The following is a 24,635-nucleotide window of genomic DNA, read 5'->3' as shown; positions in this document are numbered from 1 at the left end:
AGTGATGTTTTGCAGTGTTACCAAGAGAGGGCCCTGTGACAACACCCAGGTTTGGCAGAAGGACGCTAGACGGTCATATCTGTGTGGTAACATGATAGGATGAGTAACCAATGATATACAATGACTCTGCAAACCCCCCCAAAATACCCATTGATGCAAAGAAACCCCTCTTTACCTGTTGCGCGATGGTGGAAATTGTATGTTACAGTACGTTTTGCTGATGATTGCATCCAAAACATTGACTCATCGAGGGATGTGAGACGCCGCTTGCCGATCGGAAAGCTCCGGCTGAAAAGTGCCCTGTTGCCAAAAACCCGAGGATGGATAACACTTTGACGCGCACCCGAATGGCATGGGTTTGCCTTTCTAAAGTAGGTCTTAAATCCTCTCAAAGATCCTATAAGATTGGTTTTGGGAAACGATATCTGATGAGCCAATCTGTACTTTCTGCTAAAAAGTCCCACCTGTCTCTAAAAACGTGCTCTCTGTGAAATGCAGCGGTGCCAGATCTTCCAACAGAGCAGATCAGCCATCTCTCATTGGATTTCCATTATCTCAGTCTTTTATAGGATTTACACAATAGTTTCACTTTCACACGGACCTCTAATTCAACAAATGACTGTACTTTATATGGATTATTATCGTTACAAATGCACCGATGTGGTCAAATTATATTTAGCCTGTCAAGACGTTGCATGAATTCACAATGTCAATACAATTAAAAAAATAAAATAATGTCATTATTACGCTCACAATAAAACCCATTTTCAACATACAGTATATTTTCCCCGTTCTACGCTTGACAAGCAGTTCCCTTATTCCACCACTTGGCACTGATCGTGGTCATGGGGCTGAACACTCTCAAGCTAACATTTATATTGATAAATCTCACAACTGTCTAGTAATCATTACTTTTAATGCTGTTAACAAATGTCGATGCTATAATATTATTTGTGCTATAAAGGCGATGGACTTTATTGCTTTTTTCATATTGTTAAACAACATTCTAAGTCTGCTAACATTTCCTAATTAAATGTTACGAATTTCAGTATAAAAAAAATCACTATCATCATTGATCTACAATAAGAGGTAGACCCGTTCCTCTACTTCATTATAAATGGACTTCCTGTTTCAACACAGTGGGCGGATTCAACACCCATAGGTTCATGTAAAGTCTATATACACTTAATACAAGTATTCAGCCTATAAGTTAAGATTCTATCTAGTAAAACTGAAATTACATTCTTTAATTTAAAAAGGTGATGTTTTGCAGTATTACCAGGAGAGGGCAGTGTGACACAACAACCAGGTTTGGCAGAAGGACTCCAGACCAGTGGTTCCCAACCTGTGGTCCTTGGGGGTGGTGCAGGTGGTCCTCAATTACTTTTTAGATTGTAGTATTTTATTATTCAAAAATAATAACAGTTGGGAGTATTAATGGTATTATAATCAATTTTACATTCCTTTTCACAATGCAACTAGTTTATAATAATAATAGACCTTTACAGGCTTTGTTACATTCACATCTATTGATAGAATTTGACCGGCAATATATTTGATGTGAAAAGAAAACAGCGACTCCCGAATGGTGGTCCTCAAGAACTTTGGACGGTGATTTGATGGTCTCCAGAATGGGAAAGTTTGGGAACCGTTGAGCTAGACAGTCACATCTGTGTGGTAACATGATAGGATGGAAAACCAATGATATACAATGATTCTGCAAACCCAAAACAGACTGATTATAATGTATAGTATATGACGTTACATTGAACTAATCACAGTAATCAGAGACCAACTCACACACACAGTACCACATACACACCACAGTATATACAAAGACACACACACACAAAATACATTCCTAGGTGAAGAAGTGTCTTAGTCCACAGACTAGGAGACAGGCCTCAGCGTCTTCGGATTAGGTGAAGAAGTGTCTTAGTCCATAGACTAGGAGACAGGCCTCAGCGTCTTCAGATTAGGTGAAAAAGTGTCTTAGTCCACAGACTAGGAGACAAGCCTCAGCGTCTTCAGATTAGGTGAAGAAGTGTCTTAGTCCACAGACTAGGAGACAGGCCTCAGCGTCTTCAGATTAGGTGAAGAAGTGTCTTAGTCCACAGACTAGGAGACAGGCCTCAGCGTCTTCAGATTAGGTGAAGAAGTGTCTTAGTCCACAGACTAGGAGACAGGCCTCAGCGTCTTCAGATTAGGTTCACAAGAAAGAGGATGGAGGAGAAGGGAAGAGAGAGATCAGAAAGTATGGAGGAAGGGAAGAGAGAGATCAGAAAGTATGGAGGAGAAGGGAAGAGAGAGATCAGAAAGTATGGAGGAGAAGGGAAGAGAGAGATCAGAAAGTATGGAGGAGAAGGGGAGAGAGAGATCAGAAAGTATGGAGGAGAAGGGAGGAGAGAGATCAGAAAGTATGGAGGAGAAGGAGGAGTTCCACCTGAGATAATGATGTGATGATGGTCCTATGATGTAACTACAATAAGATAACAGTCATTTATTACAGACAGAAACACAAAAACATGCTTCCATTCTGAAAAACAGTTCCTCTTTGATCTGGGTAGCTGTGTTTTTATTTGACCTATATTTAATCATTACACATATTCAAGGGAGGGAGCAAAGAAAACTGTCTTACCTAGATTCACTCAAGTCCTTAACAAGATGGTTTTCATGTTCAACGAGAGCTTTGAGACAAGCTCCCGTCACTTCTGGTCCTTTGGGGATGACTGCTTTCAGTAGTTTTCTCATTCGGTCCTGTTCAGTTGTTTCAGCTGTTATTCTGGAGTGCTCTTCTTCACCAATCATGTTCTTTGACCACAGATCATCTGCTATTGGCATTGAGTTTTTGGTTCGCTGAATTAGTTTAGCCCAGTGTTTCTTCAGAAACTCCTCAGCAGGAATGTCAGGGACTGTTAATGCTGAAGGGAGGGTCAATTAAATTAATATGGCTTTAGGGTTAACAGCAGCTGTTTCTACATCTTCCAGTCTCTCCAGTTATCATTCCTCTGATAGTCATTTATTGTATAGAGCCGACTCCAGGGTTGTGGTCAATTCCAATTAAAGTCAGTCAATTTAAAATAACAAATTTGAAATAATAATTTTTCGTATTAGGTTTATTGAGAAGTCATTGAAAATAGATGATTAATGTTTTATCAACAATCTACTCAGAATCCTCTAATGTCAAAGTGGACATGTCCCCCATACATTCAACATCTGGAAGGTCCCTCAGTCAAGTATCGCATTTCAAGCACCGATTCAACTACAAAGACCAGGGATCTTTTAGAAAGCCTCATAAAGAAGGGCAGTGATTGGTAGATGGGTAACAATAACAAATCAGACATTGAATATCTCTTTAAGCATGGTCAAGTTAATAATTATGCTGTGGGTGATGTATTAAACCACCCAGACACATCAAAGATACAGTTGTCCTTCTGAACTGAGCTGCAGGGCAGGAAGGAAACTGTTAGTGATGTCACCATGAGGTCATTTATGATTTTAAAACAGCTACAGAGTTCAATGGCTGTGATGGGAGAAAACTGAGGATGGATCAACAACATTGTAGTGACTCCACAATAATGACTTAAATGACAGAGTGAACAGAAGAATACAAATATACAGAATAAATATATTCCAAAACAGAAATACCTTATCTACATAAGTATTCAGACCCTTTGCTATTAGACTTGAAATTGAGCTCAGGTGCATCCTGTTTCCATTGATCATCCTTGAGATGTTTGTACAACTTGATTGGAGTCCACCTGTGGTAGATTCAATTGATTGGACATGTTTGGGAAGGAACACACCTGTCTATATAAGGTCCCACAGTTGACAGTGCATGTCAGAGCAAAAACCAAGCCATGAGGTCGAAGGAATTGTCCGTAGAGCTCCGAGACAGGATTGTGTCGAGGCACAGATCTGGGGAAGGGTACCGAAACAGTTCTGCAGCATTGAAGGTCTCCAAGAACACAGTGGCCTCCATCATTCTTAAATGGAAGAAGTTTGGAACCACCAAGACTCTTCCTAGAGCTGGCCGCCCGGCCAAACTGAGCAATCGGGGGAGAAGGGCCTTGGTCAGGGAGGTGACCAAGAACCTGATGGTCACTCTGAAAGAGCTCCAGAGCTCCTCTGTGGAGATGGGAGAACCTTCCAGAAGGACAACCATCTCTGCAGAACTCCACCAATCAGGCCTTTATGGTAGAGTGGCCAGACGGAAGCCACTCCTCAGTAAAAGACACATGACAGCCCGCTTGGAGTTTGCCAAAAGGCACCAAAGGACTCTCAGACCATGAGAAACAAGATTCTCTGGTCTGATGAAACCAAAGATTGAACTCTTTGGCCTGAATGCCAAGCGTCACATCTGGAGGAAAGCTGGCACCATCCCTACGGTGAAGCATGGTGGTGGCAGCATCATGCTGTGGGGATGTTTTTCAGCGGCAGGGACTGGGAGACTAGTCAGGATCGAGGGAAAGATGAATGGAGCAAAGTACAGAGAGAGCCTTAATGAAAACCTGCTCCAGAGCGCTCAGGACCTCAGACTGGGGCGAAGGTTCACCTTCCAACGGGACAACGACCCTAAGCACACAGACAAGACAACGCAGAAGTGGCTCCGGGACAAGTCTCTGACTGTCCTTGAGTGGCCCAGCCAGAGCCCAGACTTGAACCCGATCTAATATCTCTAGAGAGACCTGTAAATAGCTGTGCAGCGACGCTCCCCATCCAACCTGACAGAGCTTGAGAGGATCTGCAGAGAAGAATGGGAGAAACTCCCCAAATACAGGTGTGCCAAGCTTGTAGTATCATACCCAAGAAGAATCGAGGCTGTAATCGCTGCCAAAGGTGCTTCAACAAAGTACTGAGTAAAGGGTCTGAATACTTATGTAAATGTGATTTTATTTTATATATACACATTTGCAAAAATTTCTAAAACCTGTTTTTGCTTTGTCATTATGGGGTATTGTGTGCAGATTGATGAGGGGAAAAAACGATTTAATCAATTTTATAATAAGGCTGTAACGTAACAAAATGTGGAACAATTCAAGGGGTCTGAATACTTTCCAAATGCACTGTAACTCATGTTTACTTACTTGTTGAATGGGTGGCAGTGATGTATTCATCTGAAAGATAAACAAAATGAGGTTATATCACTCTAAATAGCATCTGTTACAAAAGTACAAAGTTATGATTGACATATGCTCCTACCTTGTGATACCACTTCTTTCCATGCAATCCTCTCATCATCACCGAATAACTCCATCTCAATGTCAACCCCTGTCATTTTCACAACCGCCTTGAAAAAGCTTGGTGTGGAGTCTCTATGTATGAGATGAATCTTCTGGAGAGAGATGGAGAGAACGAGAGAGAGATTGCTTGCAATGTAAACATATGTTTCCCATGCCAATAAAGCCATTTGAATTGAGAGCCATCGAGCGACAGAGAGCAATGGATAGAAATGTGACTTAAATGTCAGATTCATGTTCTTAGTCTACTAAAACTGTACCTGTGGATTGATGTAGGTAGAACAGGGAATGTTCAGTCTGAAGTACCTATTCAGTTTGAAGGCCTGCTCTGGTCTTGAGATGAGAACCCTTGAAGACCCTTGAGACTTTTCCTGTTGTTCCACAGCCTGCGAAACGAGGCATGGAATACACAGCCAGTCAATGTATAGTCTTATTCAAACATTATTCAGAAAACTAGCAACACACTATTATCTTCATGTTATGAGTGTCAACATAAACCGTACCACTGCTTAGTTAAGGTCACCTATAAAATAATGGTACCTCACCTGTATTTGGCTGGGGTTACTGGGGAACAGGTATAGGCGTGGAATTAGTGTTTCCTTTTTCACTGTCATATAGAGCATCAGCTCACAGTGGACATCTATGTTCCACGAAAAGATATAGCTCAGTATAACAGAGATAGCTGAGAACTTGGGATGGAGAATCTTAGCATGGAATCTGGTGACCTCATGCACTTCCTCAACAGACACTCCATGTTCCTCTACATGAAGAATCTTCATCTCATTCCTCAGGGAAGGGTTGGTCCCTGAACAACACAATAAAAAGGAGACAGAAAGACAAATATTGTATTATTCATCCAACTAAAACACAAAGAATATGCAGTATCAGATCACAGTAAACTCAAACTCCCAGAATATTCATTCATTCATTCAGGAAGTGAAACTCAGTTACATGGAAATGTCTTTCTGAATACTATGTCTATATGGTTTTACCTAAACAGACAAAGTGTGGCAGATGAACTTCCTCCAGTTCACCTAACTCCATAGTGATGTCCAGCAATGGACCACCTTGTCCGTACTGCATGTCTTTCAGAAGGTGACTGTAGGGATACCAGTTCCTGAAGTGATACTTCAGAATGACATCTCTCTCACACACCCAGCGGAGCCCAGACACTGTGCACTCATAACGTCCTTTGGGTGTCCTGTTCCTGAGGGCAACAACAAGATATGGTAGAGCGGGTCAATCGTCAAATGGAGAGGTTGGATTAGAAGCCTATTCCCAAAGGTAACAGGGAAATACACTAGCAAGCGGAATGAAATGTTAAAAGTAGTTATTTTACCTGAAGATTGTCACTCCCTGGACAGTGGAAGTCAAGGGTTCAATCTGAAGCCAGTGTGTGGAGTCCTGAACAAGGGCAAGCATGTCAGTTATACATATGGGGCCAGTTTCCTGGACACAGATAGAGTCTAGTGCTTGACTTAAAGCATGATCAATGGAAGCTTCAATAGAAAGTCCTTTAAGGTCCAAGACTAGACTTAATCTGTGTCCGGGAAACTGGCCCATTAACCAAAGTAATTTATCTAATGTATTTATTCAATGTTACATGGAATGCTGGGGATTGATCCAATTAAACTGTCTAATGACAAAATATGACACAAGCTAAAATCCTGCATTCCTACAAGCAGAACACAGGGCTGTCTATATCCCAGTATGAATGGTTGGTCAGTACTCACCTGGCTTTCAGACTGTGTTTATATTACTAAAGCAGAACACAGTACTGTCTATATCCCAGTATGAATGGTTGGTCAGTACACACCTGGCTTTCAGACTGTGTTTATATTACTAAAGCAGAACACAGTACTGTCTATATCCCAGTATGAATGGTTGGTCAGTACACACCTGGCTTTCAGACTGTGTTTATATTACTAAAGCAGAACACAGTACTGTCTATATCCCAGTATGAATGGTTGGTCAGTACACACCTGGCTTTGAGACTGTGTTTATATTACTAAAGCAGAACACAGTACTGTCTATATCCCAGTATGAATGGTTGGTCAGTACACACCTGGCTTTCAGACTGTGCCTGACTCCTGAAGGTATGTAAAAGTGAGAATTGACATTATGACTTACCTCAACATGGTCACAAGTCTTACAGCTCTGAGGAATCCCTGAAGTCAAAAGTAGTTGTTATTTAAAATGGACAATCTCATGTAATAATACATTCATAATGATTAAATAGACTTGTAATAAAAATCTATATAAGTGAGCAACAGTCTCATTAGCACACATTAGTGTTATATTAATGAATGTTTGTGGAAGCAGGAAACAACATGGTTCTGGTCCATGTTTTGGAGATGTTGGGGGCCTGATTTCTGGTAGATCCCAGGATGAGAGCTTAAAGGTAGAGTCAGCTAAATGATGTTGTACGAGCAGCACCGCAGATATTGTGATGAGCAAGATGCCTGACTTCTCTCTCACACAGTATCTGCCCATGTGCACGGGTTCTCTTCACTCTCTTACAGTGTGGTAGCCACGGGACCAAAACAGAGAAGTTTAGCATCGCGCTCCAACACTCTTAGATGTTGTAGAAGTTTACCCACTATGATGTTTACTTTGTGCATCTACATCATATTGCTGACTCTACCTTTAAGTTTTGTTTTGACCAAATAGATCATGATTGTGTTCCTTGCCTGGGACTCAAGTATAATGAACGCTTTAATCGTATTTTGATTTTAAAACAATTATAATTTAACACTCACATTTCCCAGGTCCAGGCTTGATATAACACTCTCCACCATGGTCTCTGGTGTTCTCAGGTCCAGGCTTGATACAACACTCTCCACCATGGTCTCTGCTGTTGGTAAAGCAGAAGGATAGACTGTGATTAAACTAAATACAACTGATAAAAGGCTTTATATAGCATACATACAGTCTTCATAAGCAATACAAAGGGTGTATAAAGGGTGACAGAACAGCTCCCTATGTAGGGTGCATTGCCAAATGTGACATAACACTATGTCAACTTCTGAATGTGGTCCTGTGTAGCTCAGTTGGTAGAGCATGGTGCTTGCAATGTTAGGGTTGTGGGTTCAATTCCCACGGGGGACCAGTAGGAGAAAAAATAAAAAGGTACGAAAAATGTATGAAGCACTCACTACTGTAAGTCTCTGAGGATAAGAGCGTCTGCTAAATGACCACTACTGTAAGTCTCTGAGGATAAGAGCGTCTGCTAATTGACCACTACTGGAAGTCTCTGAGGATAAGAGCGTCTGCTAAATGACCACTACTGTAAGTCTCTGAGGATAAGAGCGTCTGCTAAATGACCACTACTGTAAGTCTCTGAGGATAAGAGCGTCTGCTAAATGACCACTACTGTAAGTCTCTGAGGATAAGAGTATCTGCTAAATGACCACTACTGTAAGTCTCTGAGGATAAGAGTATCTGCTAAATGACCACTACTGTCAGTCTCTGAGGATAAGAGTATCTGCTAAATGACCACTACTGGAAGTCTCTGAGGATAAGAGTATCTGCTAAATGACCACTACTGTAAGTCTCTGTGGATAAGAGCGTCTGCTAAATGACCACTACTGTAAGTCTCTGAGGATAAGAGTATCTGCTAAATGACCACTACTGTAAGTCTCTGAGGATAAGAGTATCTGCTAAATGACCACTACTGGAAGTCTCTAAAGATAAGAGTATCTGCTAAATGACCACTACTGTAAGTCTCTGAGGATAAGAGTGTCTGCTAAATGACCACTACTGGAAGTCTCTGAGGATAAGAGTATCTGCTAAATGACCACTACTGGAAGTCTCTGAGGATAAGAGTATCTGCTAAATGACCACTACTGTAAGTCTCTGAGGATAAGAGTATCTGCTAAATGACCACTACTGGAAGTCTCTGAGGATAAGAGCGTCTGCTAAATGACCATTACTGGAAGTCTCTAAAGATAAGAGTATCTGCTAAATGACCACTACTGTAAATCTCTGAGGATAAGAGTATCTGCTAAATGACCACTACTGTAAGTCTCTGAGGATAAGAGCGTCTGCTAAATGACCACTACTGGAAGTCTCTAAAGATAAGAGTATCTGCTAAATGACCACTACTGTAAGTCTCTGAGGATAAGAGTATCTGCTAAATGACCACTACTGTAAGTCTCTGTGGATAAGAGCGTCTGCTAAATGACCACTACTGTAAGTCTCTGAGGATAAGAGTATCTGCTAAATGACCACTACTGTAAGTCTCTGAGGATAAGAGCATCTGCTAAATGACCACTACTGGAAGTCTCTAAAGATAAGAGTATCTGCTAAATGACCACTACTGTAAGTCTCTGAGGATAAGAGCGTCTGCTAAATGACCACTACTGTAAGTCTCTGAGGATAAGAGTATCTGCTAAATGACCACTACTGTAAGTCTCTGAGGATAAGAGTATCTGCTAAATGACCACTACTGTAAGTCTCTGAGGATAAGAGTATCTGCTAAATGACCACTACTGGAAGTCTCTGAGGATAAGAGCGTCTGCTAAATGACCACTACTGGAAGTCTCTAAAGATAAGAGTATCTGCTAAATGACCACTACTGTAAATCTCTGAGGATAAGAGTATCTGCTAAATGACCACTACTGTAAGTCTCTGAGGATAAGAGCGTCTGCTAAATGACCACTACTGGAAGTCTCTAAAGATAAGAGTATCTGCTAAATGACCACTACTGTAAGTCTCTGTGGATAAGAGTATCTGCTAAATGACCACTACTGTAAGTCTCTGAGGATAAGAGTATCTGCTAAATGACCACTACTGTCAGTCTCTGAGGATAAGAGTATCTGCTAAATGACCACTACTGTAAGTCTCTGAGGATAAGAGTATCTGCTAAATGACCACTACTGTAAGTCTCTGAGGATAAGAGCGTCTGCTAAATGACCACTACTGTAAGTCTCTGAGGATAAGAGTATCTGCTAAATGACCACTACTGGAAGTCTCTGAGGATAAGAGCGTCTGCTAAATGACCACTACTGGAAGTCTCTAAAGATAAGAGTATCTGCTAAATGACCACTACTGTAAGTCTCTGAGGATAAGAGTATCTGCTAAATGACCACTACTGTAAGACTCTGTGGATAAGAGTATCTGCTAAATGACCACTACTGGAAGTCTCTGAGGATAAGAGTATCTGCTAAATGACCACTACTGTAAGTCTCTGAGGATAAGAGTATCTGCTAAATGACCACTACTGTAAGTCTCTGAGGATAAGAGTATCTGCTAAATGACCACTACTGTAAGTCTCTGAGGATAGGAGTGTCTGCTAAATGACCACTACTGTAAGTCTCTGAGGATAAGAGTATCTGCTAAATGACCACTACTGTAAGTCTCTGAGGATAAGAGCGTCTGCTAAATGACCACTACTGTAAGTCTCTGAGGATAAGAGTATCTGCTAAATGACCACTGTCTGTCCTATATCTAGGAGATAAAAGAAAGCTTAGGAAATATATTTTACACATACATTTAACCCCTATTTTGGGTTAGGCACAAAACTACCTTCATTACATAATTTTTTTCCAAACGGTACCGGTTACCGGTAAGACGTATCCCTTGACACTCATGGGGGTCGTAGAGCATCTCCCTAGTCCACAGTGGGGTCAGATTAGTTTCTAGCCAAAACGGTTCGGATTCTACAAACAGAAGTTGGCATATCGACGGTACTGACTTCAGATGAGTCCCCTGAGACAAAACACCCTAGCTCTGCCACCTTTCACCGCCGATGCGGTGGATTGAAAAACAGATATATCTATCCTAAACTGACGGATGATTGATGGGGATTTTGTTATTATGTTACTTAGATTGACACACCGCTGCGTCAATCTATTTTAGGGGGTTATTTAAACACATCAACAATAATGTAATTGTGGGAATGATTCCAGAGGAAAACACATGATAAAACATTGCTATGACTCACCTTTGATTGTGTTGATCATCTATCTGACACAGGGTCACTGAGGAAGAGAAAACGCTCAACCCAAACCCAGGATAGAGGGGTTCAGTGAATGTGGTGTGTTCTGTGTAAAGGTGTGTCAGTGTACCAGAGGAGGACACACTATAGAAGGACAAAGTACCAGCTGGCCAGTCCAGATACACTCCAACTCTCTTAGAAACAGGACCAGGGATGCATCTGCTGACTCCAGAATGGTAAAATAAATAGAGGCTATCAGAGCAGAATAAACACCAGGACTTCCTGTTGGCTCCAATCCAACTTTCATCCACCCGTCCCTTCCTCTTCAGTCCTCTGTACACCACACCAATGTCAGCCATGTCACCATCCCTCTCCACCTCCCAGAAATAACGACATCCAGATAAGCCTTCTCTGCAGAGAACTAAGTAAAGATGGTCAAATCTGTCTGGATGGTCTTCATAATGCTGCTTGTCCTCCACCCGTGTCACCTTCCTGTTCCCCTCAGACAGTATCAGGTGTGGGTTTGCTGTATTTGGGTCCAGGGTGAGATGACAGGCATCTGTAGACAAAAGGGGAGTTTAATCAAACCACATCTTCATATAAAATGTTGTTTTTGTAGGTAGAGAACAAGTATTGATTAGTGACTATGTTACTGTAGTTCTGAATATGCAGTTGATTATGATTGAAGAGACTTACATTTCCTCAGCCCTGATTTCAGCCTGAACTCTCCACCATGATCCACACTGTAGGAGAAACAGGTTATTGACTGACAAAGACCTAATAAAGCAGTCAGCATTTAAACCATATTGTTGTGTTCTGGTGCACTATCCAAGTTCATTACTAGAGAAATACAGGTATTCTATCCTACCTACTGCATACAGAACAGAGTACAATTCATTACTAGAGACATACAGGTATTCTATCCTACATACTGCATACAGAACAGAGTACAATTCATTACTAGAGACATGCAGGTATTCTATCCTACCTACTGCATACAGAACGGAGTACAATTCATTACTAGAGACATGCAGGTATTCTATCCTACCTACTGCATACAGAACAGAGTACAATTCATTACTAGAGACATACAGGTATTCTATCCTACCTACTGCATACAGAACAGAGTACAATTCCAACAGGATATCAGAGATGCAGAAGAGAGTATTCATGTGGTGATGATGTATGCTGTGTTGGAGTGCTAAGCCTGCTGGGTAAACTTCCCCTTAATTCTATCACCATGTCCTCATGTTACTGAACCTACTACACTTCATAGGACACAACCACTGCTCACACTATTAGGACATCTATTCTGACTTACTTCAGCTTCATCAGTTTATCTGTGGGATCCACCAGAGCAGCTGAAAGCAGTCCCCCTGCAGAGTCTCCTGGGTGATTGTAGCTCAGGTCCAGCTCTTTCAGGTGGGAGGGGTTTGACCTCAGAGCTGAAGACAGAGCAGCACAGCCCTCCTCTGTGACCAGACAGCCAGACAGCCTACAGAGAGACACAACAGCTGTCTAGGTTGGTGTACTGGTGTCAATCATCTTGTAGGACACCCATACATTTTTCCATGACACAAACATTGTCATGAAATATTAGATTTTCAGAGTATTTGTTTTACTAAGCTCAGTACCGACCTGACTGAAACAGCTGTACATTGCCCAGTGTGTGTAGTTTACAGTCTGTATCCTCCAGTCCAGCAGAGGGCAGTGTAACTCAGCTCAGTATCGACCTGACTGAAACAGCTGTACTTACCCCAGTGTGTGTAGTTTACAGTCTGGATCCTCCAGTCTAGCAGACAGCAGTGTAACTCCTGAGTCCTGCAGGTCATTGTCTCTCAGCTCCAGTTGTTTCAGTTGTGAGTTGGATGAACTCAGGACTGAGGCCAGATCTGAACAGCAACCCTCTGTCAGACCACACTGACCTAGACTAGAGGGCAGAAGAGCACATGATTAACAAATGTTTAAAACATCCACATAATAACTCATAATGTAGAAAGTTAACTCACACTAGTGTCTGTATGTTGCAGAGTGGACTGGTTAGTCCAACACAGAGCAGCTCCACTCCTCTGTCTCCCAGGTCATTGTAGCTGAGGTCCAGTTCTCTCAGGGGGGAGTTTGGTGTCTGCAGAGCTGAAGCCAGAGTCTCACAGGATTCATATGTGAGTTTACAGCCAGCTAGTCTGGAGAGAGGAGATATGTCAATACACTGTTGCTAACCCAGTCACGACCTCTGCAGCCAGAATAACAGCAAAGTACAATGAACTAAAATATAAACTCAACATGCAACAATTTCAACGATTTTACTGAGTTACAGTTCATAAGGAAATCAGCTAATTGAAATCCACTCATTAGGCCCTAATCTATGGATTTCACATTGCTGAGAATGCAGATATGCATCTGTTGGTCACAGATACATTTTAAAAAATGTAGGGGCATGGATCAGAAAACCAGTCAGTATCTGGTGTGACCACCATTTGCCTCATGCAGCACGACAAATCTCCTTTCGCATTGAGTTCATCAGGCTGTTGATTGTGGCCTGTGGAATGTTGTCCCACTCCTCTTCAATGGCTGTGTGAAGTTGCTGGATATTGGCGGGAACTGGAATACGCTGTACTACACGTCTATCCAGAGCATCCCAAACATGCTCAATGGGTGACATGTCTGGTGAGTATGCAGGACATGGAAGAACTGGGACATTTTCAGCTTCCAGGAATTTTGAACAGATCCTTGCAACATGGGGCTGTGCATTATCATGCTGAAACATGAGGTGATGGCGGCAGATGAATGGTACGACAATGGGCCTCAGGATCTCGTCACGGTATCTCTGTGATTTCAAATTGCCATCCATCTAGAATGCCCTTCTAGCCAATCAGAAATGAGTATTCAACAATGCTGTGGTATAACTAATTTTAAAAACATACCACCTCACTCAAGATATTTAACCTTTGTGTGGTGGCTCCGGTAATGTGGCCCGGGGAAAGCCACTGTTTTGAGCGTCAGCCACGCCCCCACAACCAGCATTGTAGGCTGCAGGGCTACGTCCACACCTGAGACCACTTGGCCTCGTTTAGGCTGCAATGCACCTTGGACATTTAAGGTGTTGCTTTAGTTCAGCAGGGGAGAGCTCCGGGCTGGACGCCCCTGGAAATTGTGTTCTCCACAGGAAAACTAACCGGACTACAAGTGAATCTGTGTAGCAGCCCAGCTAGTTTTTCATTACAGCTAAGTCAAACTCTCGGTTCAGTTAATTAGAGTGTTTTGTTTTCAGTTATAGTTTGACAATCTTTGTTAATCTTTTATTTTGAATAAATATATCAGCCTAGCAGGTTTAAGCTCCTGTGTGTTGGACTGTTTTTGTTCCATCCTGCCAGCCACACCTAGCGAGTCATTAAATATTTATCACATTTTATGTATATGTTAAAATAATGTTAAGATTCCTAACAACTACGTTATAAACAATAAAGAAACAGTGGATACTGAAGATATTTAACTCACACAAGTGTCTGTATGTTGCAGAGAGGATTGGTTAGTCCAACACAGAGCAGGTCCAATCCTCTGTCTCCCAGGTCATTGTAGCTGAGGTCCAGTTCTCTCAGGGGGCAGTTTGGTGTCTGCTGAACTGAGGCCAGAGTCTCACAGGATTTATATGTGAGTTTACAGCCATCCAGTCTAAGAGAGGAGATAATATGTTAGATATACAAATCCTCCAGAATAATGTAAACATCAACTCAATAGCAAAACTTACAGTGCTCTCTTGCAGGTTTTCACAACCGGCAGTAACCTCTGATAACCTTTCTCTGATGTGTTGTATGTCTTCAGGTCAAACTCCTCCAGCACCTCCTCTGACATCAGTAACAGGTAGGCCAGGGCTGAACATTGTTGAGGTTCTAGCTCGGTTTCTGAAAGAGTTCCTGATCGCAGGGAGGTCTGCATGTCTTCAACTAGAGAGTTGGCACCAAGTTCATTCAGACAGTGGAACAAGTTGATGATCCTTTCTGGTGAGGATTCCCTTTCGATGTTGTCTGAAAGGTACCTGACTGTTCTCTCAACTGTTTCCTCATTGCTCTGTGTTGTACTTCCTGTCTGTGTCAGAAGGCCTCGTAACAGATTCTGATTGGACTCCAGTGAGAGACCCAGAAGGAAGCGGAGGAACAGGTCCAGGTGTCCATTCTCACTCTTCAAGGCCTGGTCCACTGCTCTTCTGTGTAAGTCAGACAACTGGATTGACTCCTCCTCTTCATCCTCACTAGTGGTGGAAAAAACATTTTCCTTCTTGTCCAGACATGATTCTAAAGCATGCACTGCTGCTAGAAACTCCTGAATGCTCAGATGCACAAAGCTGTAGACCTTGTCTTGGTTCAGCCCAGATTCTTCTTTAAAGATCTCTGTACACAATGCTGAGTACTCTGATGCCTCTGTGACATCAAGGCCACACTCTCTCAGGTCCTCCTCATAGAAGATCAGGTTGCCCTTCTGCAGCTGTTGGAAAGCCAGCTTTGCCAGTTTCAGGATCATCTCTTTGTCTGACTGAGACAGTTCCTTTGGGTTTGTCTCTGTGGCTTTGTTGTACTTCTTGTTCTTCACAATGATTTGGATGAGCGTGAAGTGTGAGTACATCTGGGTCAGAGTTTTGGGGACTTCATCCTTCTCTGCCTCTTTCAGCATCATCTCAAGGACAGTGGCTGATATCCAACAGAAGACTGGTATGTGGCACATGATGTGGAGGCTCCTTGATGTCTTCATGTGTTTGATGATTTCATTGGCCAGATTCTGATCAGTGATTTTCATCCTGAAGTACTCCTCCTTCTGTGGATCATTGAACCCTCGTACCTCTGTCACCTGGTCAACACACTCAGGTGGGATCTGATTGGCTGCTGCAGGTCGTGTGGTTATCCAGAGGAGAGCAGAGGGAAGCAGATTCCCCTTGATGAGGTTTGTCAGCAGCACGTCCACTGAGGTTGGCTTCGTGACATCACAGCACTTCTCATTGTTTTTGAAGTCTAGAGGAAGTCGACACTCATCCAGACCATCAAAAATGAAAACAGTTTTGGTTTCCCCATCTTCAATGCTTTCAATCTCTTTCAGGTCTGAGAAGTGGTGGGAAAGATGTTGCATCAGACTGTATTGGTCCTTTTTCAGGTTCAGATCACGGAAAGGAAGAGGAAACATGAAATGAACGTCCTGATTTGCTTTTCCTTCTGACCAGTCAAGGATGACCTTCTGCACAGAGACTGTTTTTCCAACGCCAGCGATTCCTTTTGTCAGCACAGTTCTGATAGGTTTGTCTTGTCCAGGTAAAGGCTTGAAGATGTCGTTGCATTTGATTGGTGTCTCTTGTGTGGTTTGTTTCTTGGATGCCATCTCTATTTGTCTCACCTCATGTTCATTATTGACCCCTCCACTTCCACCCTCTGTGATGTAGAGCTCTGTGTAGATGTCCTTTAACAGACTTTGGTTTCCATGGTGTCCAATTCCTTCAGATATGTGTTGATACTTGTGTTTCAGTTTAGCCTTAATGTCTTGTTGGACTGTCAGAAGAGTTTGACCTGTAGGAAAACAATGAGAGTTGGGACTCATAAGTTCGTGTGTGCGTGTGTGTGTGTGTGTGTGTGTGTGTGTGTGTGTGTGTGTGTGTGTGTGTGTGTGTGTGTGTTTAAAGGGGCCTTTGTACCGTTCTTTGTAATATTGTATGAAACACAGTCTTACTTCTTCTGTCCAGAAGGTTGTGTGTGATCTTTAATGCATCCTCACTGTCCAAACTCTCCACTTCCTTATTGTCATCTGGTAATGGTTCCTGGCTGAAAGCAGGTGGCTGATCACTCTTCATTGATAGCAGGCTGGGGGCAGGTGACTCTGCTCTGGGCTTCTGGACACTTTCAACAAAACAGGGAGATCGATCACCTCATCAATATCTCATCTACTTCATTTGAACAACTGTATAATGGAACTTCTAGAAGTCCTGGGTATCCTTCGAATACCCATACTAACCTACTTTATACTACATACTTAATGAGTATTACATACAATATACTATTAGTTCATTTTAGTATACTGTAAACGAATGGTATCCTTTCAGTTGTGCATACTAACACTACGCCTGTCTACCGGAAGTTGATTATTTTGCTATGCAACCACTTTCTAGCTTGTTAGCATAAACAAATCACTAGCTAGACATGTTTGTGTTCGTAAATTCAACCTGGAGTGCCAGAGTGCGCTCTGGGCGTTCTTAAATTCACAGCATTGTCATATTGTCCATTCGTAAATTCTGAGCGTTTTCGCTCTCTGAGTGTTCAGAGCACACACTAGCCGAGGAGTAGGGTTGATCCTAGCGTTCTGACCATCATGACAGCAGTCAAGCACACAAGCTAACTGGCTAGCTACTTCCAGACACAAATGAGAGACCACCTCACTCTGACCATTTTACTCGCCATAGCAGAGCTGGATAGGCTGTTTTCATGTTATCCAGTGCTGCTACAATTTACATTTTTGCCGACGTTTACTGACACCGGCCACATTAAACCGGTGTTGGGCGTTTGTAAATTCGTCAGTTATTCTGCGCTCTGGCACACTCAGACGAGAGTGCTTTGAAATCGGAGTAGATAGCCAGAGCGAATTTATGTCCATTGAGAACGCACAACAACTATACCACTTAGCTAAGAATGACGTGAATAATCAAGTCAATAAACGTTAGATCAGGGGTGTCAAACTCATTTTAGCTCAGGGGCCACATGGAGGAAAATCTATTCCCAAGTGGGCCGGACCGGAAAAAATCATGGTATATATAACTTAAAAACAACAACTTCAGATTGTTTTCTTTGTTTTAATATGATCAACATACAACATAAAGCTGGAGCCTGAGGACAGTGTGTCCAAAATAGTACAAGCACAACATCACTATTAATCATAAAACACGTCAAGTTTATTTGAAAATTCTAAAGAAAAAGAACACACAAACACACAATGCCTCAGTGATTAACAGAACTGTTTCACAGATCACAGAACTATATCAGGGTGTCATTTCTCAGGCAGAAATGTAGATAAAAATAATGAAATCCTGTTCCCCAAACAAGTGCAAGAACCACAGAGTCAAGAATAGGTTAAATATACAAATAAAATAAAATCAATTAAAAACAATAGCACATCAACATAAAAACATATAAACATAAAGCTGGAGCCTGAGGACAGTGTCCAAAAGCACAACATCACTATTAATCATAAAACACCTCAAGTTATTTGAAAGTTCTGAGGACAAAGAACACACAAACACACAATGCCTCAGTGATTCACAGAAGTATATCACAGATCACAGAACTATATCAGGGTGTCATTTCTCAGGCAGAAATGTAGATAAAAATAATGAAATCCTGTTCCCCAAACAAGTGCAAGAACCACAGAGTCAAGAATAGGTTAAATATACAAATAAAATAAAATCAATTAAAAACAATAGCACATCAACATAAAAACATATAAACATAAATCTGAAAGCGTTGCTCAAACTCCCGTAACAGTCCAGTTATTTTATCTTTGAACCGCTTCATGTCTGCCACATGTTGGGTCGCGCACACATTTTTCAGACAGGGGAAGTGAGCTGCATCACCACCGGCAAGTTGCGTCTCCCAAAATGACAGCTTCAACTTGAAAGAACGTATGCTGTCATAATACTGCGTGACAACTTTGTTGCGCCCTTGCAGCTGTTTGTTCAAGTTATTCAGGTGCTCTGTAACATCCACCATAAATGCAAGGTCCGGCATCCATTCTGCGGAATAAAATTCTAACACTGGTTTGCCCTTTTCTTCCATGAACTGTTCAATTTCTTCTCGTAAATCAAAAAACGCCTCAGCACAGCACCTCGGCTTAACCATCTTACCTCAGTGTGGTATGGCAGGCCATAGATGTGGTCTTTCTCTCTGAGAAGGCTGTCAAACTGACGGTGATTCAGGCTTCTGGATCGGATGAAATTAACAGTTTGGATGACCACCTTCATGACGTTATCCATCTTTAATGACTTGCAACACAAAGCCTCCTGGTGCAAAATACAGTGAAAAGTCAAAAAATCACGTCCTCCATTTGCAGATTGCACTTTCTCTCTGAACTTTGTCACAACGCCTGCTTTTTTCCCGATCATTGAGGGCGCACCATCTGTAGCCAGGCTGACAGCGCGGGACCAGTCCACTCCGACCCTGTCCAGCGCGCCGACGAGTGCGGTAAAAAAATCAGCTGCTGTCGTTGTATCTGTCATCAGCACCAACTCCACGAACTCCTCGGTGACGGTCAATGTGTCATCAACTCCGCGGATGAAAAAATGGCCAGTTGTGCAACATCTGTAATGTCCGTGCTTTCATCAATTGCAACCGAAAACGCAATAAATGACTTTACTTTTTGCTTCAACTGGCTGTCCAAATCCACTGAAAGATCGGAAATCCTGTCTGCAACTGTGTTTCTTGTCAGGCTGATATTTGCAAAAGCCTGCCGCTTTTCAGGGCACACAATCTCCGCTGCCTTCATCATGCATGTTTTTACAAATTCACCCTCACTAAATGGTTTTGAAGCTACTGCGATTTCATTAGCAATGAGGTAGCTAGCTTTCACTGCAGCGTCACTGATGTCTCGGCTGTGAGTAAACACAGACTGCTGTTTCTTCAGACCCGCCAACAGTTCATTCACCTTCTCTCATCTCCGCTGTCCTTGAAAGTTGTCATATTTGTCGGCATGAAGACTCACATAGTGGCGACGAAGGTTATATTCTTTCAGCACTGCAACATGCTCTGAACACACCAAACATACAGCTTTCCCATTCAATTCCGTGAATAAATAGGATGACCATTTTTCTTGGAACACTCTGCACTCTGCGTCCACTTTTCTCTTTTTTGACAGAGACATATTGGGGCAATGAGGGTGCCAAAGCACATCATGTTAAAAGTAGAAGCCGTAATAAATATCGCGGGCAAAACAAAGTAGCTCATTGGCTGCACGTGCTTGACCTACTTGCTCTGCCCCGGTATAAACAGTTTGCTTGCTTAACACAATTGCTATTGCGCCATCCAGTGGACGCAATTGGAACAGCAGTTTATTTTATAGAAAAATTGCAGCGCATTTTTATACTTAAATTATTATTATTTTATTTTTATTTTAATTTTTTCAAAATCATCTCGCGGGCCGGATTAAACCAGTTTGCGGGCCTGATCCGGCCCGCGGGCCGTACGTTTGACACCCCTGCGTTAGATAGTTAGTTAGTTAGCATATAGTTAATATACTGGCAAGTTCGGTGTATTAGTAGCCAACTAACGAGGTAGCTAGCTAACATACTGGTAGTACCTACTGCTGTAATGATATGCTTTGCGGTGCGTAAGGATAGCGTAGCCAACACATTGTCAGCCAACATAACGTGTAGCTTAACTTATTTGAAAAGTCATTACATTGTTCAACATTTTCTTAACATTTGTCAAAATTAGTTAAAGCAATGAATTTGTATCCGCTCTCGTTAGACTTCGGCTGCATATTTTCCGCCATTTTCTTAAAATCTGAAAACGTTGTGAAGCCACACCCATTTTCTGAAGAATTGCATTATGGGCCCTAAAAGCACGGAAATAGTGTCCACTGTGTGTATACTTCGTACTTTTGCGAATAAGCATACTACATACTCAATTTACGTCACAAATAGTACGGTTAGTGCGGCTAGTATGAGTATTCGAACACAGCTCTGATGTTTCTTTATAAAGCTACAGTCTGCAATTGATAAATCGATTTGGGGAATTTTAAATGAATTATGTAGACCTACATTTGATGTAATTTGGGAACACTTTTCCCTTTAGTTTTATATCTTTAAGATAACTGTATATTTTATATGTAATCTCTTACCTCTTAGAACTGGCGTCTTGAGTCTACCAAGTAGACATTACATACAGTTAAAATAGCTGACAGGTATTTCTTCTATGCCAAGGGAAGCCAGGCTATAAAGTATCTTTCGTCTCTCTTTGCTTCATAATTGTCCTTTAATTCGCAAGAGGCTGAATGTATCTCACAGGAGAAAGCATCCGAGCGAGCTAAACAGCGCCCCTCTGTCTCTCTATGTGTAGGCCATCTATCTGATGCTGTCTGGTCCAAACGAGTATGACATTGTTGCCCGTAGCATTGAAGACAAGGGAAGCCAGCGAACATTTGTCCTTCGATTTAAAAAAGTATTAGAAATTAGCCAATCAGCGTTGAGCTAAACTGAGCGAGCTCAACTGTGATTGGTTCTGGTGCTCCAATAAAAGGTGTCAAGGTAAACCAGCTTGGATTTTGACAGAAACAACTTGAATTGTTGCATCTCGTTGTGTTGTTGTCCTCTGGTGTCTAGCTAGTTAGTTAACATTGGTCCTTTCCTAAATGAACCATGGATGGAGATAGGGATGCGGACTTGTGGTTTTACTTAATTCTCCATACTGGCGAATGATTATAACAGCGATTCTGATCCAACCATTAATTCATACATTGCTGTGCCCCGGCCTGAGAGGATGGAAGTTAAATATGTAGCTAGATGTAGAAGGATAATGTTAACTAGCTAACGTTGCCATGAATGGAAGTTAGGCTAGTGAGCAAGCATTTTAGCCAGGTAGCCTAGGACAACAAAAAATAAAAGCGTGTACTGTATGACAGAGTGATAGACCGTGTACTGTATGACAGAGTGATAGACCGTGTACTGTATGACAGTGATAGACCGTGTACTGTATGACAGAGTGATAGACCGTGTACTGTATGACAGTGATAGACTGTGTACTGTATGACAGAGTGATAGACCGTGTACTGTATGACAGAGTGATAGACCGTGTACTGTATGACAGAGTGATAGACCGTGTACTGTATGACAGAGTGATAGACCGTGTACTGTATGACAGAGTGATAGACCGTGGTACTGTATGACAGAGTGATAGACCGTGTACTGTATGACAGAGTGATAGACCGTGTACTGTATGACAGAGTGATAGACCGTGTACTGTATGACAGAGTGATAGACCGTGTACTGTATGACAGAGTGATAGACCGTGTACTGTATGACAGAGTGATAGACCGTGTACTGTATGACAGAGTGATAGACCATTTTGTCAACATGAAAGAGAGGAGGGTGTCATTGGCGTTTCTCTACAAGTAGGGTGAGTCAACATGTTTTTTCTACTTGCACGAACGCGCACGCACGCACACACACCCACACACATAAATCAGGACCATGAACCACTCTTTGCAATTTGCTGAAAACTCTCTGTGGTTCTAAATCAATAGTTGTTTAGTGGTCCGAAAATGTCGGAAACATTAACTTGCTTGACCATGATGTAGGTCATGTAACTGTCTGTTACATAGAATATGCTTTGTGGACTTAACCGGACAGAGGTTGCTCTCTGGTTTTGTGATAAAACAAAGGTGTGGTTGAATTTATTCTCCCACTGTGTCTTCTTATTGTCTCGACCTTTAGGCCTAAAGCCTATATCAGGGTCACAAGGCATATGAATTAACAGGTTATAGAGCAAAACAAATATTACAACACATAGATTGTATTGTATTTTTCTGTCTTCCCCAGTGATTTTACGCACGCACCTCTACTGGTGTGACCTCATCGGGGCAGCAGGTAGCTTAGTGGGTAAGAGCGTTGTGCCGCAACGTGGTTCTAATCCCCGCCGACTTTTCATGTGCCCTTAGCAAGGCACTTAACCCTAATTGCTCCTGTTAGTCGCTCTGGATAGAGCCTGCAAAGACTTAATTAATTACCTCAAATTGGCGTGGATGCAATTTGGACACCCAAGCTTTAGGCTTCTGTAGGACTGAACCTGCCGAGTTGATGTATGAGCTTCGGAATGTTTTAATTATAGGCTGTGCCCAGGCTTTTCTCCGTTTATTTTACCATTTGTATCATGTTAAATATCAGCCACTATCGAGAACCACCGTCAGTAAAACCCACATACATTTATAACTGTCACTTTAGTGTTCGTTTTCTTCAATTTGTAGCTTACATTTTGCAATTTTTTGCGTCGTGTGTAAAGGTTCTCCAAACCAGTTTTTTTTAATGATTCATACATACTTTCCTAACCCTAAAATGTGCCTAAATAATCTACAAAATCCGAGTATTTTTAATATTCTCAACCCGTTCTCTCGATGTATTCTAGTCTGTCGAAAAAAATCTAATTAAAGGTACACCGTACTTAAAGGCTTAAAATATATGTACTGAAAACGCTATTTAATGAAAACTCCACCAGAAAATCTGTTGGCCAGCAAGTGGGAGTGTTTTCAGCGGTTGAATTACATTTATTCAGCGCACGCAAGGGAACCACGCCTGCAAAACCCGTTATGCAACTTAATAAGGTAAAGTGTGAATAGAAACGATGAGCAGTGCGTAGGAAAGGCGTGCATAAGAAAGGCGTAATTTCATAAATTGGAATAGTGCCCTTAGTGAATACACCCATGCACTGCTCGAGTTCACATGAGGTGCGATCAGTTTATCTCGTCCGTTGCACCGGGGCATGTATTCAGAAGAAAGGTGTGCCGACAACGATTGAACCAGTGGGTAACATTACGCAACGGTGCGCCGGCCAAGTTATATCGAGCGCACAGCAGTGAGCAAAACGGACCACCACCTTTCTGATCCATGTCGCCAGAAAGCATTTTCAACTTGAACTTTGATTTATCCCAACATTTATTTAGTTTCTATGCTATTGTTGCACGTCATTTTTACTTGACTGACTTGTCGAAACAGACTATTTTCTTTATTTAGTGACATCTTTACATAATTCCGATGCAAGTCTTCTAACATTGTTTCATCACGCGGATAATAATCACGATAATGTGCTGTCAGTCGCCTTTACCAATAATACCCTACCTCATAGCCCTGTAGCCCATAACATCACATCACATTGGATCATATTGATTAGGCTAATTAATATGAATCAACACCAATATAAATAAGACTAAACTCATCATTCTTGAAAGTTGAAATCAGTATTGTATTAACTTTATAATTCTGCAGACGTCTTACCCTTAAATCATCTGTCTCTCTATGATAGCCTAACTTCTCCAGAACACTTTTCTACATTAAATTGTAAAAGAAAGCTACAGACCTCTGATGTTTTTGTCTTCTCCCTGTAAAGTCCATTTCTTCCTCTACTTCCTTATACTTCCTATGTTGGGACATGAGGTGGAGGGAGAGGAGAGGTAGAGGGAGAGGTGGCGAGGTGGAGGGAGGGAGGGAGAGGTGGAGGGAGAGGTGGCGAGAGGGAGAGGTGGAGGGAGGGAAAGAGGTGGAGGGAGGGAGGGAGGGAGGAGACAGGGAGAGGTGGAGGGAGGGAGAGGTGGGGGGAGGGAGGAGTGTGGGAGAGGTGGGGGAGAGAGGAAGAGGTGGGGGGGATGGGAGGGAGGGTGGAGGGATGGAGGGGGTGGAGGGAGGGAGGTAGGGAGAGAGGGGTGGAGAGAGGAATGGAGAGAGGGAG

The 24,635-nt window shown here is 42.2% G+C and overlaps 2 protein-coding genes across 2 annotated transcripts in view; both read right to left on the bottom strand.

Annotated features, from left to right (window-relative positions):
- LOC121561151 overlaps nt 1-24,635 on the bottom strand; it is an 85,268-nt gene that overhangs the window by 25,444 nt on the left and 35,189 nt on the right. The window lies entirely within an intron of this gene.
- On the bottom strand, nt 5,080-21,057 carry LOC121561440 (protein NLRC3-like). The gene is made up of 15 exons (XM_045214316.1): nt 21,040-21,057; nt 16,888-17,054; nt 14,927-16,727; nt 13,188-13,361; nt 12,935-13,108; nt 12,500-12,673; nt 11,875-11,921; nt 11,185-11,737; nt 8,000-8,094; nt 7,273-7,408; nt 6,275-6,447; nt 5,786-6,045; nt 5,501-5,626; nt 5,203-5,335; nt 5,080-5,117 (listed from the first exon to the last, which is right to left on the bottom strand). The coding sequence occupies exons 2-15, from the start codon at nt 17,006-17,008 to the stop codon at nt 5,080-5,082; spliced, it is 4,005 nt and encodes a 1,334-aa protein (XP_045070251.1). The 5' UTR covers nt 17,009-17,054; nt 21,040-21,057.

The sequence above is a fragment of the Coregonus clupeaformis genome, unplaced genomic scaffold, assembly GCF_020615455.1.
Source record: "Coregonus clupeaformis isolate EN_2021a unplaced genomic scaffold, ASM2061545v1 scaf0233, whole genome shotgun sequence".
NCBI lineage: Eukaryota > Metazoa > Chordata > Actinopteri > Salmoniformes > Salmonidae > Coregonus > Coregonus clupeaformis.
This window is presented reverse-complemented; position numbering and strand designations above follow the sequence as displayed.